This window comes from Wyeomyia smithii, chromosome 3 (genome assembly GCF_029784165.1).
Source record: "Wyeomyia smithii strain HCP4-BCI-WySm-NY-G18 chromosome 3, ASM2978416v1, whole genome shotgun sequence".
NCBI lineage: Eukaryota > Metazoa > Arthropoda > Insecta > Diptera > Culicidae > Wyeomyia > Wyeomyia smithii.
In genome coordinates, this window is record NC_073696.1 from 132238035 (window position 1) to 132253977 (window position 15943).

General features: G+C 36.5%; 1 protein-coding gene across 13 annotated transcripts in view; it reads left to right on the forward strand.

Moving 5' to 3' along the window:
* LOC129727008 (E3 SUMO-protein ligase PIAS2) overlaps positions 1-15943 on the forward strand; it is a 73662-nt gene that overhangs the window by 33297 nt on the left and 24422 nt on the right. For all 13 annotated transcript variants that reach the window (XR_008728457.1, XM_055684355.1, XM_055684361.1 and 10 more), the window contains exons 2-6: positions 1760-1923; positions 1989-2550; positions 2605-2845; positions 2987-3092; positions 3366-3494. Coding sequence is in view for 12 of the 13 variants with exons in the window: in XM_055684355.1 (XP_055540330.1) it covers positions 1760-1923; positions 1989-2550; positions 2605-2845; positions 2987-3092; positions 3366-3494 (1202 nt within the window). In the remaining variant the exon portion in view is untranslated. The remainder of the gene's footprint in view (positions 1-1759; positions 1924-1988; positions 2551-2604; positions 2846-2986; positions 3093-3365; positions 3495-15943) is intronic.

The window sequence follows — 15943 nt, forward strand, 5'->3', positions numbered from 1 at the left end:
CTGCGTTTTCTAAGCAAAACGTGGTTTTCAAAAATTTTCTGTCGTCCTTCAATTTTTAAATCGCGAATTAAAACTGCTCGAAATCGCTACAATGACAGTTCGCTCATATACCAACTGTCATTGTAGCGATTTGGAGCAATTTTTTTTCTTCATTTAACAATCGAAGGACAATGATATAAAATTTAAAAAAATCGCGTTTTGCTCATAAATTACACTCTTTTAGCTGATATATAAAAATCAGAAATCTGAATAGCTAAAAAAACCAATTATCCTGCGTTGAACCCTAACCTTGATGTGGTGCAGGCTTATTTGATATTAAACGTGTTTTTTACGTTTTTCAATAAGTAGGTATCTTATCTGAAAAAAATAGGTTATAGAATATAGAGACCTATAGTATATAGAGACAGAGAAAAGTTGTTAATGGCAGACTTTCTGGATATTGTTTGACTTTTCATTTAAAAATATTAACTCATTCCCGACGGGTTATGCCGTATGGCATCAGCTGACATCTAAACGCTGATTGAAGCCAAACAATTATTCTTGCAGTTTTGAACGACGAAACTATTTAATACGGTTAGAAAACAGTATGTGTCAATTGTGCATGTAGTTGCTGAGTAATACAAGTTTAAAGGTTATTTTTCGAAATTGCTCTCCGCCGGGAAAAATTAATTTGAGATCCTACACTGAAAAAATGTGTTTTAAAACACAAGAAGTTAAAATAACGGTCATCTATTATTTTTTTTTTCAAATTTTCAAGGTAGACAATTTGACTAAAACCCTTCTGAATATTTTAAAGTAGTAGTGTTCAACGACCTTTGATTTAGGAGCCCTACGAGTCACCTCGCTGCTTTGTTTTTTGCTGTCTCTTGTCAGGAAGAAATGCCTCCTGTAAGTTATTTTTGCTTATAAGCTCCTGGTTTGTTCTTTTTACAACGTTTGCCTTTTAGGTTAAATATAATAAATCTTTATGATGAGTAATAAGGTATACTATCGTTTTGGACTGTGTATCCTTATTTTGGCTTTCGTTTTCTTATTCGAAATATAGATTTGAAATATAGATTCGTTTTATCTTAGATCCCTGTATTTCTCTCTAGTGTGGTGTATCCTCGAATTCTGCTCCGTAGTATGGTGTTCAATCCACAACTCCTGGATTGCTAGAAGTGAATCCGTGCAACAAAAATTCGTAAGATATGCTCTAAGATTCCTTCCTTGGTGCAACCTCTTTGATCTGCCAGCCTACACAAGCTTTTATGAAGACAAACTCTTGAGCAGAGAGGACTTGAGTCTCAAGCCACATTTATCGTTAAAGTGCTTCTAGCTAAAATGGATACCCCGGAAATACTCGACCATCTGGATGTATATGCCCACGAACGATCTATCAGATCCAGTTCGCTATTGAACCTACCCCAACGCAATGTACAATATGTTCAACTTTAATGCAGTTGCAGATACTTCCGATTTTATTGTTACTGATGCAGCTGTCAAAAATTGACTAAGTGTTAGGTAGTCTGTTCATTGTGTGTAATATTACGTTGTCCATTAGGACAAGTACAGATGGATTTTAATATATTATAACAAATTAGAATACCAAATGCAACCGCACAATATTAAGTATTCTATATTTCAAATTACAAAAAAGATTACTGTGAAAAGCACCTAGTTCTGACTATAGTATTAAGTTTTTTTTCATATCAATGTATTTTTTTTTTTGATGTCAAAATTCTTACACACAACCAAAATTTTACAAAAAATATTGCAGGATCTGGTTCATCAGCTTCGTGTGTCTGATTTACAACAACTACTTGGTGAACATAACATAAGCCGCAGTGGCCGTAAAAGTGAACTCATTGAACGCGTTTTAATATTGGTTCGTCAGAATATATCGGTTCTAAAATTTAAAGTGAGGGAACTTCATAAAAAAGCGTAAGATGTTTTAAATTAAATACAGTTAAATACTGTCGACTATATAATTCTTTTTTTTTATTTAGCCAAGAAGAAAGCGAAGCATTATTGATCGCACCCGAAAAACCAGCTGTCCCCAGCCAGCCTGCAGCGCATACTTTGCTCCCCTCACCACCAATTATCAACACTCCTGTAGTGCAGTCAATTTCTCGAGCGACACCCAGCATGTACCAACAACAATATGCTAATGCTGTGCAAAACGATAACCGCGGAGCACAAGTACATGCCAATGGTATAGTACCGATTCCATATCCAGAGACAACTCCAAATCCAGGTTATCCTATACACCCGGACGTAAAATTAAAAAAATTAGCATTTTTTGATGTACTTGCAACGTTGCTGAAACCTGCCACATTGGTACCTAGCAACACAACTCAACGCGTTCAGGAAGGTTCGTTCTTCTTTCATCTAACTCCCCAGCAGGCGACAGATATAGCAACAAATAGAGATATTCGAAATGCTAACAAAATAGAACATACTATTCAAGTGCAGCTGCGCTTTTGTTTACTTGAAACGTCTTGTGAACAAGAGGATTATTTTCCTCCAAATATTGCTGTTAAAGTAAATAACAAATTATGTCCCCTTCCGGTAATAATAAAATCATTACTACGTCTGTAAATAAATAACACTTTTTTTTGTCAGAATCCCATTCCCACCAACAAGCCAGGAGTTGAACCGAAGCGCCCGCCAAGACCAGTTAATATAACACCAAATGTAAAACTCTCTCCTCTAGTTGCCAATCATATTGCGGTCTCTTGGTGTACAGAGTACAACAGAGGGTATGCAGCCGCTTGCTACTTAGTTCGAAAACTCACGTCAAATCAACTACTTCAGCGTATGAAAACGAAAGGCGTAAAACCAGCTGACTATACGAGAGCATTAAGTGAGTACCTACTGTTCAATGAATAATGCATATTCCAATAGAAATTGCCATTTTGGGAATTTGCTCCACATTCTAAGATACGTTTCAATGATCTGAATCTGAATATCCCTTTTTAAATACCCATCTTTTACTTTTATACAGTTAAAGAAAAGCTTAATGAAGATGCAGATTGTGAAATAGCCACTACTATGTTGAAGGTTTCATTAATTTGCCCTCTCGGTAAAATGCGAATGTCAACACCATGCAGGTAAGCCTAGTTGTATAAACAGTCAGAACAGTCGAGTCAATACTGCAGTGTTTTAGAGTTTTAGAGATCGGTCATCGGTCAAATAATATTTACCAGTCCTACTCAAAATGCATATATATATTCTTGAACAATCAGTATATTGCTCAAGAATATATCCATGCATTTTAAGTAGCATTGGTAAATATTTCGAAAGACTTATCGCATCTAAACCTATGGTGCTCTAGAGTAACCATGGTAAAGAGAGGGTTAACCTGTATTTTGTGTTCTTTTTAGATCATCTACGTGTTCACATTTGCAATGTTTTGATGCATCGCTCTATTTGCAAATGAACGAACGTAAACCAACGTGGAATTGTCCAGTTTGTGATAAGGCAGCTGTTTATGACAATTTGGTAATTGATGGGTAAGATACATTTCAAAGTAATTCTCCATGTAAAATATGTAAAATGTAAATTATGAAAAAAGGATTGTTAGTTCGACATACGTTGTTTTACGTCTGCATCTCCGGTAGTATGAGAACGGGATTCATCGGGGTAGGCGATCAATTATTCACATGAAAACCATTCGATGACAAATTTAGAAAATCTATAACGAGCGTCTTAGCGATGACGATCTATTTACAAGTGAGGCGATGTGATGCTGATTAGATTGAGAGATAAATACATTAAAATCACTTTTTACGCATGGGATACGAAGCGCATTAAATCGCATAATATCTGCAATCCATATAAATGCCCAAATCCGCGTAAAAAATCAAGTAAATTTCAAAATCAGCGTAGACTTCACTCGTAACAAGGATTGAATCATGTCTGATAATTACTTTCGAAAAAGTCTCAAGGGTAGTGTTATTTACACCTGCGGAAATAAGGATGGAAATAAGGAAAAAACCAGGTCAAGTTAAATCAGTGAATATTCGGTAGTTGGATTGATTAAACACAACAAATACTCTAAATAACCGATTTGAAACTGAAAACATGTCAAAAGAAATCGTGTTAAAAACGACACTTCTGGGATTCTAAAAACAAGCCTGAATTTCGAAACCCGCGAAGAAAAAAACGCGTTAATTGGGATATCTGCACAATAGTAACCGCGTAAAAAGTGTATAAAAAGTGACTTTAATGAAAGTTTTTGAAAAGCTACAATCAGATTTCGTTGACTACTTATCCACAAACTATGTGATAATGTTATAGACCAATTTCCAACCAACTCGACCCTCTCAGAATTCAATGAAACTATGTGGGTGTGTAGTAGAGGTGACAATCCGCTCGCGAACTGATTTAATGAGCTGGTTTTTCAAAGTGAGTGAATGATCTTCCACTCTTCCACGTTTTTGAAAAGCTACAATCAGATTTCGTTGACTACTTATCCACAAACTATGTGATAATGTTATAGACCAATTTCCAACCAACTCGACCCTCTCAGAATTCAATGAAACTATGTGGCTGTGGAGTAGAGGTAACAATCCGCTCGCGAACTGATTTAATGAGCTGGTTTTTCAAAGTGAGTGAATGATCTTCCACTCATTTTTAAAGAGCGGTAATTCACCGATTACTACACTGCCGTTCCAAGCATAGTTGTCCCAGCGTGCATAAGGTTTGTGTAAAACATGGGACAACTATGCTTGGAACGGCAGTACAGCTGACATGTAGCTGATTTTGTTGATCAAATAAAATTCATCCCCAAATTAACATTGCACACTTCTAGCAGTTTTAGGAAACTTAGAGTGTTGCGAGAGGCCCCAGAAGACCTTTGAGCAAAATTTATAAACGATATTCTTGGTGCAACAAAAAAAATTTTGCTTTTCGTTGGTGGCAATATAGTTGCCACTGCCTTATAATGGGTTAAACTTCTCTCACCAAGCGTCAAATCGCACGCGAAATTTTTTTTTCTTAGAAAACGTAAGGCTGCTCACGCAATAGCAATAGAACTCCTAGCCAGTGCTGAAAATTTTGGACACTGCAAACGAAAATGACAAAAACCGCATTTTCACTATCTGAAGTCAAAACGACCTTCAGCGTCAGCGGTGTTAATTTTCAAAATTGAAATTCAGCGATTTCAATTTCAACTGAAAATCCTTTCATGACAGTGAATGTTTGCAGCGCTCCCAGCAACCAGCAGCCACCATTACCCACATTCACCCAAATTCCACAACACGCACACATACACCCCCCCCCCACACACACACACACCCACACACACGCGCGCACACACACACACGCACAAACACGCACATACACAGAAACACACACATAAACACACACAAACACACATACACACACACACACACAAACACACACACACACAAACACACACAAGCACACACACACACAAGCACACACACGCACACATAAACACACACAAACACACACAAACACACACACACACACACACACACACACACACACACTCACACACACACACACACTCACACACACACACACTCACACACACACACACACACATAAACACACGCAAACACACACACGCAAACACACACACACACATACACACACACATTTCTTCGCTTATCTTTTGGTAGTTAATTGATTACCTAGCAGTCTTATGCAAAATATGCCCACATGTGCACGCCGTGTAAAAATCCCACGTTTTTGTTGAACGAGCGCGCGATTTCGTAGTTCACCGTTTCCTACTAACATGCCCGAATACAAGATACACATAAACATGTTGAGATGACATGCGTTCTCAACACGATGTTCGAAAATTTGTGCACATAGGTTTTAAAATTTGTAAAACAGAACGATGCCTGTCGGTGCTGAATTTGCGGGTGCTTTTTTTCTCGTTGCATCGTACGTCTCGCCTGGTATGAAGCCATCGGACTGTAAGGAAATCACAGTGACTATGTCTTCACTGTTTTGGCACACGTGATACGTTAGCATGTGGCTGAATATTCTGTTCCAGTTGCATCGACAAAAACCGCCAGAAATATTCTTTGCGTTGAAGACAAAGTACGATGGAAGGTGATTTTGAGATGATCGGCGTGCGACCAGACCGAATAAAGCGCCATTTCTTCAACCTATTCCCGGCGGGTGATGCCAATCATGCCATATCGTATTACCTGACATTCAAACTTTGATTTGAGTTTAACAATTATACTTGAAAATTTGCACGAAGAAACTATTCAGTATGGTTAGAGAAGAGATTGATCTTTAAATTGCAATCCAGTTTGTGTCAATTGTGCATATTAGGGTGGGGAAAAGTGATCGATTTTCCAGAACCAAGTTTTTTTGGTTCCTTTTGGGACCCCAAACAACCCTAAACTTACCGGAAGTTGATAGGTTATGTCTCCGCTTGGCGCATTGCATTTCAAATTTATATGAAAATTTATATGGGAAAACCTACTTTTTTGCATTTACCTTTCTAGAGAGCTCAATTATGATCTAAAAATGCACAACATAATGTAAAAGTATAGTATTTTAGATGCCTAACAACTTTGCAGAAGGCACTGAAGAGCTAGGATGTCCCTAAAAAGAGCTATAGCTGTCCAAAGTTGTGTATGTCGATTTAAATGCAGAAAATCTTGTTTTCTGCCAACATTACCAATGTACCGGCGCCAGTAGGATTCCCATCAGAAATAACCTGTCGTAACGAGTTTATACACTCAGCTGGATGAAACAAACAAATTCAAGTCATAATTCTAGGCGTAGGTAGAATCTACAACGTGTTTCAGAGGTTACTTCTGATGGAAATCTGACTAACGCCGGTACACTGGCAGTGTTTTTTTTTATAAAATCTTTATTTCTGGTCAAGGTTTATAAATATTTACAAATCATTCTTAACTCTACACCTACTTATTAACTTCAAGCAAAAATTTATAACTGGAAACTGAAATTTCATTCTTATCTGTATCAATGATGTATTGAACAAAAGTGGCTAGATTCTTCAGAATGTTAGATTTCTCGTCTCGATTAAATTTGATTAAATCAGGAGCAATCAAATTGTTAAAGGTCAAATAGCGAGCTTTTCGTGAATCAAATCTTCTCCTTAAATCCCTTTTAAAAAAGTTCCATGTTTGGTTTACTGCGAAACATTTACAAAAATATGTTCCAAAGCTTCAAGAAAACCGCAAAGTTGACAATTTGGATCATCAACTATTCCATTCCTGAACAAATGAGCCTTGTTATTAATTTTTCTATTTACAAATAAATATAAAATTGATCTTTGACTTGAACTCAGTTTCTTCGATGATATATTCAACCAAATTTTACGCCAGTTCCTCTGCTCTTTCAATTCTACAGTAGGTTTTGGTAGCAATTGTAGTTTTTCGTCGTACCATTTATAGATTAATCCTGGTTGTGCCAATGTTTGTTTATAAGCTAATTCCATTAATGGAGGATAAATGTGAGGAAGTTTAACTGCTAATTTACGATTTGGAGGATTACAGATATTTGGCAAAATAAGCTCTTTAAACAAATCTGTCTGTAACGAATATTTTAGGCAATTCTTGATTAATATCTTTTCACATCGAATTTCAGGTGCGTATAAACTCATGCCATCTAATCCTTTTTAATATATAACAGATTGATAGGCATTCTTATTCTCCTTCTTTTCCAAATGAAGGAACCTATACAAGACTTTATCTTGCCTAAATAATTATTCGGCAATACTATTATTGAGCTTGTATACCAAATTTTTGAGAGAGCAAATTGGTTAACAAAACTGATTTTCTGTTCAATATTTAATAATCTTGAAGAGTGCGCAATCAAACACAAATTCAGGTTTCTTGTTATTTTTTCCCAATTCGTTTTGAGTAAATTGTTAAAATTTTTGTCAAAATCTATGACTAGAATTCTGATACTTTCTTTCCTTTCAATGCCCTCTAATACTACTCCTAGTGATAAATACTCTGATTTATTCAAACTTAATTTTGATCCCGACACTTTTTCAAATTTTTTAAATGTTTCTATTATCTCGCCATATTTTCTAGCATTATCAATTATACATGTTATGTCATCGGCAAACACTATTGATCCTAGTTTTTGTATAATTGATCCTAGTTTTTGTATAAAGGGTTCTAGCTGTAGCACAAATTAAATCATTGAGAGAGGATCTCCTTGTCTCACAGAACGAGATATTTTAATTTCGTCAGACAGATTACCATTGATTAATATTTGAATAACAATTTCCAGTTAGTGATTTATATAAGTTTATAAATCTAGGATTCAATCCCATCTTTAATATTATATCTTCTACGTATTTTGGTTCTACTCTGTCGAAGGCTTGAGCTAAATCGAAGGATAATACTGCAGCTGGTCTTTTTTTTAAAATTGAATTGGTTATCTCATCTCTTATTGCACAGAGCCCTTCATGAATTGTTTTATTTTTGTTCGAGCACTTCTGATATTCTGTCATTAAAAAGGGCGTTACTTTTATCAGTCTATTTTTCATTACTTTCGTGAAACATTTATAATCAAAATTAAGAAGCGAAATTGGCCTAAAACCATCCAAGCTATCAACTGTAGTTTTCTTCTTGATTGGTACAATAATACCATCTGAAAACTTCTTTGGAATGTTACAATTTATTGCATCGCTCAAAACAAAAGAAAATTCTGTTTTTATTATTGGCCAGGCTTTAACGTAAAAATCTCGTGTTAAACCATCTAATCCGGGGGATTTTTTTGATTGACTTTGTTTTATAGCTATATTTATTTCTTCCTCTGTTATATCTTGCATTAATATTATATTTTCGGGTAATTGCATGTCAATTGTTTTTTTGTGGAATAAAATCAGTATTTGGAAACAAATTTACAGTACTGGAATATAGCTTCTCGAAATGCTGGACTATTATATTGTCGCGTTCAACTGGATCTTCAATAATTCTTTCGCCTATTCTTATGTAATCCATAGCAGCATTTTTTCTTCTTGTGTTCGAGACTTGTAGTTGACATGTATGTATGATAGTTGCTATTGTATATGTACGAAGATCGTTAACGTTGTCCATTGAAGAAGTCATTTTCAAAACTGATATTCGAAAAATATTACATTTCGATATCGTTCCCGTCCTGTTCTTCTTGGCGCAGTGTTTTCTCGGCGGGTGGTCTTCCTTGCAACATCCAAGAGCGTCAAATTTTGTCCTCCCTCGTTTGATGTTTCAAGACTGTCTCGTCCACGTTTTTGTGCTACCATTACAGTTGCTGCTGAATCGCGATGAGTCTGGTTTAGCCGGTTCAGATTTACTGCACTCCTTCCTGAAATTACTGAGTTGGCGTACGTATTGGGGAACAGCGACGAGGGGGTCGAGGTGTGGTGCTCGTACAGGCTTTGATCCTCAGATAGATCCTAAACTGTTTGCAAACGTTTCGAGATTTGATTCTTGTTCTGTGCGACTTCAGAGCACTTCTTGGTCGGATGGATAGGTTGTTGACATGATTTACAGGTATGCTGCTGATTTGGATACGTGATGAAAGCGAGTTCATTCATTATCCTCACATAAAAAGGAATTTGCTTTCGAATCACCATTCTAACCGTACGTGTGCCGTTCTTTTTTCCCTTCAATATACCCAGATCCCACTCGTCGTCTTTGATGCTTAATACTTGTCCATACTGCTTCGAATTGTTCATAATTACATCATTGTTCCATTGCGGCGGAATATCACGAACTTTTACATTTACTCCGCCATCTTCCATTGTCAGACGAATAGCGTATTCGTGGTTCTCAACGTTGATCACGTGTTTCGCGTCATGGGTCTCGACATAACCTTGAGCGATTTCTAAGCTGGTCGTTTCGATATAGATGCGATTTCTTTTCGGTTGCAATGAAATCACTTGCTCATGTGTCATACACAATTTCTCCTCTAAGAAAGACACTATTTCCGTATCACGAATTTGTCTGGGAATATTCGTAAAATCGATGATGAAAGTGTTTTTTCTCGTATAACTACGGTCTGCCATTGCTTCCATTTTAATCGAGTGGCTGAAGAGTTGCAATCACAAGTCTAGTGTGTAACAAAAGAAACTAAATCCTTTGCTAAGTAAAACAATATCGATGAGCTAATCTCCGAACGTCTGCTCGCGTTAAAGGTTCAAGAGAGACTGGCAGTAAAAATGATTTGCAGCATAAATTTCGACATACTCAACTCTAAACAGCTCCAGTATTTTTTTGGGACACCCTAGCTCTTTGATGTCTTCGGCCAAGTTGTTAGCCATAAAAAACCTACCATATGAAGTCATGAAACCTTTGGTTTGAGCCACTTTGAGCTCTTTAAAATGGAAAATGCAAAAAAGTGGTTTTTCCCATACAAATCTCCATATAAATTTGAAATGCAATGCGCCAAGCGGAGACTAAACCAATCGACTTCCAGTAGGTTTAGGGTTGTTTAGGGCGCCAAAAAAACTTGGTTCTGGCTTTCTGCTATCAAGTTTCGTTTTTTCCATATAACGATTCCCCACCCTAGTGCATATAGTTGATGACTAATAAGAGTTTGGAGTTCATTTTTTGTCTATAAGCTCGGACCTAACATCACAGAATTCGGCACACGACCAAACAACATGCTCGATGTCATGGTAGCCATCGCCACAAACGCAGTGATTACTGTCTACAAGCCCTATACGAAAGAGATGCGTGTTTAACATATAGTGATTGGACATAAGTCTGGACATCACGCGAATGAAGTCCCGACCTACATCCAACCCCTTGAACCATCGATACCTTAGGAAAAATGGAATGTAGCCACCGTCCAAGTTCATCTGAGTTCCATGATGATTGCCAACTGTTGAGTGTTCTCTGACGCAAAATGCTATAAAATTCATCATAAGCAATTGGTCTTACATAAATATCGCCATCAATAGCACCCACCTTAGCTAAAGCGTCAGCCTTTTCATTGCCCGAAATGGAACAATGAGAAGGGACCCACGCTAAGGTAACCCGGTAATTTTTATCTGTTAAAGCACTTAAACCGCCGTATTTTCCCCAGGAAATACGGGGTGTGCTTCACAGTCTTCCTCGATCGCAGAGCCTCAATGGCACTGAGACTGTCTGTGAAGATGAAGTAGTGGTCTATGGACAGGGTTTCGATGATATAATAACATAAATTCTCAGTAGCAGCTTTCAGAAAACATAGGTACGGAGTGGTTAAACTTTGAACGCTTTACTTGAAATAATGTTTTTGGTTCTTAGTTCGGGTAGGCTCCACGCCGACCTGATGTTAAAGGAATGTAATATCATAAATTAGGTTGTGAATTTCGGTATGAAGTCTTTTCAATTTATAAATATTGAACGCGGAGTTGCCTCTTGTCCTGCAAATTGGCTAAATATATTGCTGTTACACAACTTGAATATAAATTATAATTTGAAATCATTTAAACAGTCCATAACGACAGTAAAACAAAAATTCTCGTTAACCGCTTGCAGAAAGCATACGAGGTGGTCAAACTTTGAATGATTTTTACTGGGAATAATGAGTATTAGCGCTTGGTTCGGTTTAACTGCACGCCGAACAAATAGAAGAAAAAAATTGAGCCAAACCAACGGCCTCAACTATAGAGAACAGATGAATCAGAATAATACAGTTTATATACAGCATTTAAGTATATTTCCTTGTACAAATATTATTACAGTAATCAACATATCGCCTCGTTTCGCATGCAGCCTTGCAACAGAAACAAATAAAGGTGCAATAATAAAATCATTGACTATCCAAAATACTGTGGCTCGCTTGAGAACGTCGTAATAAAACATAGGTAGTACTACAAATCATGATGTTATACACATCACGAATGATTCGAAATGCCACGCCGCTTGCACAGCCAAAACTTAGAACCTAGCACACTAGATTGTTACTCGCTCAGAAGAAAACATTAGCTAGAACAATGTTCTCAAATTTGTGCAAACATACAGCGCGGGAAACATACAGCACAGCAAAAACGTGTTTTTCCCGCACACTTTGTTCGGAGTGCAACAACGAAGACTGTTACCTAGTAATAATTCAAGAGTTCTGCCAAGATGCTACCCTAACAAGACAGTATCTTTGTATTTTCCCCAGCTTCATTTTACTCAATTACAAAGAATTCGATGGACCAGTTGGTTACTGGGGCTGTGATACCAATTTTTTTTATCAATAAAAACAGCTATCAGCTTTAAACCTGAAGAAGCCGGTGAGTTACCGCTCGAGCAGTAGATCACTCACTCACTTTGAAAAACCAGCTTTAGATCAGTTCGCGAGCCGATTGCCCACCTCTACTTACTACTTTTACTACCCACAAAACAATTGTAGAGCAACGTATCAACAGGATCTATCTGCTTTGATCGATTTTTTGATCGATCGGTTTTTTTCAACCGCCCGGCTTATTAAACACGTTTCATGATATGTCCTTTCCACCATTTGATAGCGGAGAATCTAATCTAGCTTTTTAAATAAAAACCACGACGGGAATAGTTACTTTAGCTGAACTATTAAACAAATGAAAAGTCTATCAAGAAAATCGGTGAAAGTAGATAGATCCTTTTGACATGTTACTCTATATTCTACATTTTTTGAAGATTTATCTGTACTAACATTTAAAAAGAGCTGAAGTTTTTTTATAACTCGATATATCTGAATAATGACAAGGTATAGAAAAAAGTTGTCAAGGGGTAAATTTTAGCAAATTGTCTGAGTTTTTACAAGAAAAAAAAAACAAATTAATCCACTCAACAGTGAGACCCAGCCTTCCTCATTCGAACTTATTGTATGTTAGAATAGAATTACACGAACACTTCACTCTAAAAAACAAATTTTTGGTAGCCAACAGCGAAACCACAGACAAACAGACGTGCCTCTTCGAAGAAAAATCCTAAAGAATCTTCGTCCTTATTCGAAACGTTACACACATGCACCACCATGTGAGCTTATTGTCTACTAACTTATTTTCGTAAAACGGTTTTTGTCTTTACTAATGGGTGTGCGCGCTTACTTAAATCAATACCAGCGACATCACTGACGGTTTTTGTCTTTGATAAATAATGTTCACGCTTGCTTATAGCGACACCAGCGGCATTATTGCCCACTAAGCACAATTTCAAAATAATCGTTATTTTTCTGGTCGATGAAATCGTCATCGAGCGGCACGTCTGTTTGTCTGTGTGAAACTATGAACATCCATTAACACATGCTAATAACATGAAACAAATTTGTTTCAAATACGACAACATTATTATTTCTCTTTTTTAAGGAAATTTTCAGCCTTCGGCGGGTTCATTTCCGATAATACGACAACAGAAAAAAGAATTTTACAATATGGGTATTCATGTAGAGCTCGTAAACAAATACCCAGCCGTAAAAATACTCACCTCCATTGACGAGTAATGGAAGATACACAGTTTACGGCTGGGTATTCGTATACGAGCTCGATGTGAAGACCCCTAATATGTTTCCATTTAACCCTACTACTAGTCCGTACAGATACGTATTTCGGTTACTACATACAACCATCATCAGTGCTTATGTGACCAGTCCACATGTGACCAGTCCGCATAAGCACTGATGATGGTTGTGTGTAGCAACCGAAATACTAGATAATAGTAATATTTTCAATATTTGCTTCCCAAATTTAGTAGAGTTTAATGGAAACATTTTTTTCTGATATCGTATATCATTGTACTAAGACGCGCTCAAAAAATATTTTCAAATATGTTTCAAATATATAATGCGATTTTTTTTTTATCGTGGTTTAATCGAAGCGTCAATGTTCTCATATTTAATTATCATTCGATAATTTATAATTTTAGATTCGATTATTTATAGTAGGACTTTTTTTTCGAATATTACTTTCTTTTCACAACTTTTGAATCACGTGTTCAATCATTATAAAATTTATCAGTTAACCCTTAACTAGCCCGTTGATCTGATATCAGTATTGTTCAAATCGGTTATGTTGTTTCTGAGATAATGAAGTTTCATGATTTTCACATTTTGATACATTATAGACGAAGTTACAGTCCGATTACAGTTAAATTCAAGAGGGCGTTATGAGGCAGCTAGACCCTTCATTTGACAATAGTTTTGTGGAAATTGGTTCAGCCATCTCTGAGAAAAGTGAGTGAGTTTAAGTAGTCTTCGGAATATGTTTCTTTTCATAGCTGGATTTCACATTTTGAAACATAACAGGCAAAGTAAAAGTCCGATTGCAAAAAAAATCAATAGGGTCTTATGGGGCAATCTGGACCTACCATATGACACTGATTTTATGCAAATCGGTCCAGCCATCTCTAAGAAACATGAGTGAGATTAAACAGTCTCCAGAACAGGTTTCTTTCTATAACTTTTGAACCACGTGTCCAATCTTTATAAAATTCAAAAGTTAAGGGTTTTCCAGTTAACCCGGTTGTGTAGTTTCTGAGATAATGAACTTTCGTGATTTTCACATTTTGAGAAATAACACACAAACTAAAAATCCGATTACAATAAAATTAATAAAGGATTTATGGAGCAACTAGACCTTTCATTTGAGAATAATTTTATGAGAATCGGTCCAGCCATCTCTAAGAAAATCGAGTGAGATTGAAGTTCGTGTAAATCTATTTAAACAAATAATAAGTTTGAATGAGAATGGCTGGGTCTCACCGCTAGGTGGATTAATTAAGGTTTTTCCGTTAGAGTGCCCACTTTGGTTTGTGGTTTGAGTTTTTGGCAACTAAATTGTCTATCTAAAAAACTTATTTCGAAAAAAATCGGAGATGATCAAATGTTTTCAAAATCACTTTTTGTTCGAAAAAAATTCAGTGTGGGATCTCAAATTGTATTTTTTCAATACTTTTTAACAGACATATCAGACAATCTAAAAACCATTCCTTAACAACTTTTCTTCAACTTTTGTCATTATCGAACGGTTATAATCTTAGAACGTGAAACCTTATCAAACATGAATTCGTAAGAAAACCTTTTTTGATGTACCGTAAAGCGCCCTAATTCTGCGCGGTTCTTAATTCTGCGCACTTCGTATTATCGTAGCAGATTTTCAAATATGAAGTTTGGAAGTGATTTCCTATATATTAACTGTTAACTTTCTGCTTATGTTTCTTTTCTTACTAAACGGCATCAACATTTTCGTACGAAGTGCGCAGAGTTAGGAGCCGCGCAGAATTAGGGCGCCTCACGGTATACCTAGCAGTGCTGATTAAAGTCATTCTCCCCAGCAAAATTCTTCGAAAATTACAGCCAATCATTTTCAATTTTCACTTCCAATGATCGCAGCACTCTTTCAGATACACTAGATTTTCGTCCTAGTAACGTGCTGTTATACTCAGAAGAAATAGATCGCGCGCAAAAAAAAAATTGACGACAAATCCAACCAAATGATCTTCACTTCAAAGCGAAAAAAAAAAAACAAACAGTCCACTCAACCAAAATGAACCTCACCGAAACACTTTTTCACTGACACTGACCGATGCCTTGACAATCTTCGTTAACTGATAAACTGATTTTGTTGTCTTGCTTCCATCGCATGAAATATAATGAGGTGTTTTGACAGTTCACTTCCATGCAAAAAGCAGGAAGGGAGAACTCTGAAAGGATTGTAAAAAATAACGTTTATGGATGCTTTTTTTCACTTTCACTCAAGAGTGTCAACATATATCAACCCTGATACCTAGCGTAGTACAAATTGAAAAACCGAAAACATCGAGAGCGTCACGAAAATTGTCCACTTTCTAATACTTGAAACTCAACCAGTTTTCAACGAATCATCTTTGTTCATACAGTAATCAATTGGAAAATTGGCTAGTTGTTCACCAAAATGCGGGTTTTTTATGCTAACTTTTGTAGCATAGAAAACCCGGAAATAGAAGTCTATAATTCCCGGAAATAGACTCTAGACGTCATTTATTCCAAGAGATCTGGTTTCTGGAAATTAGCTTAC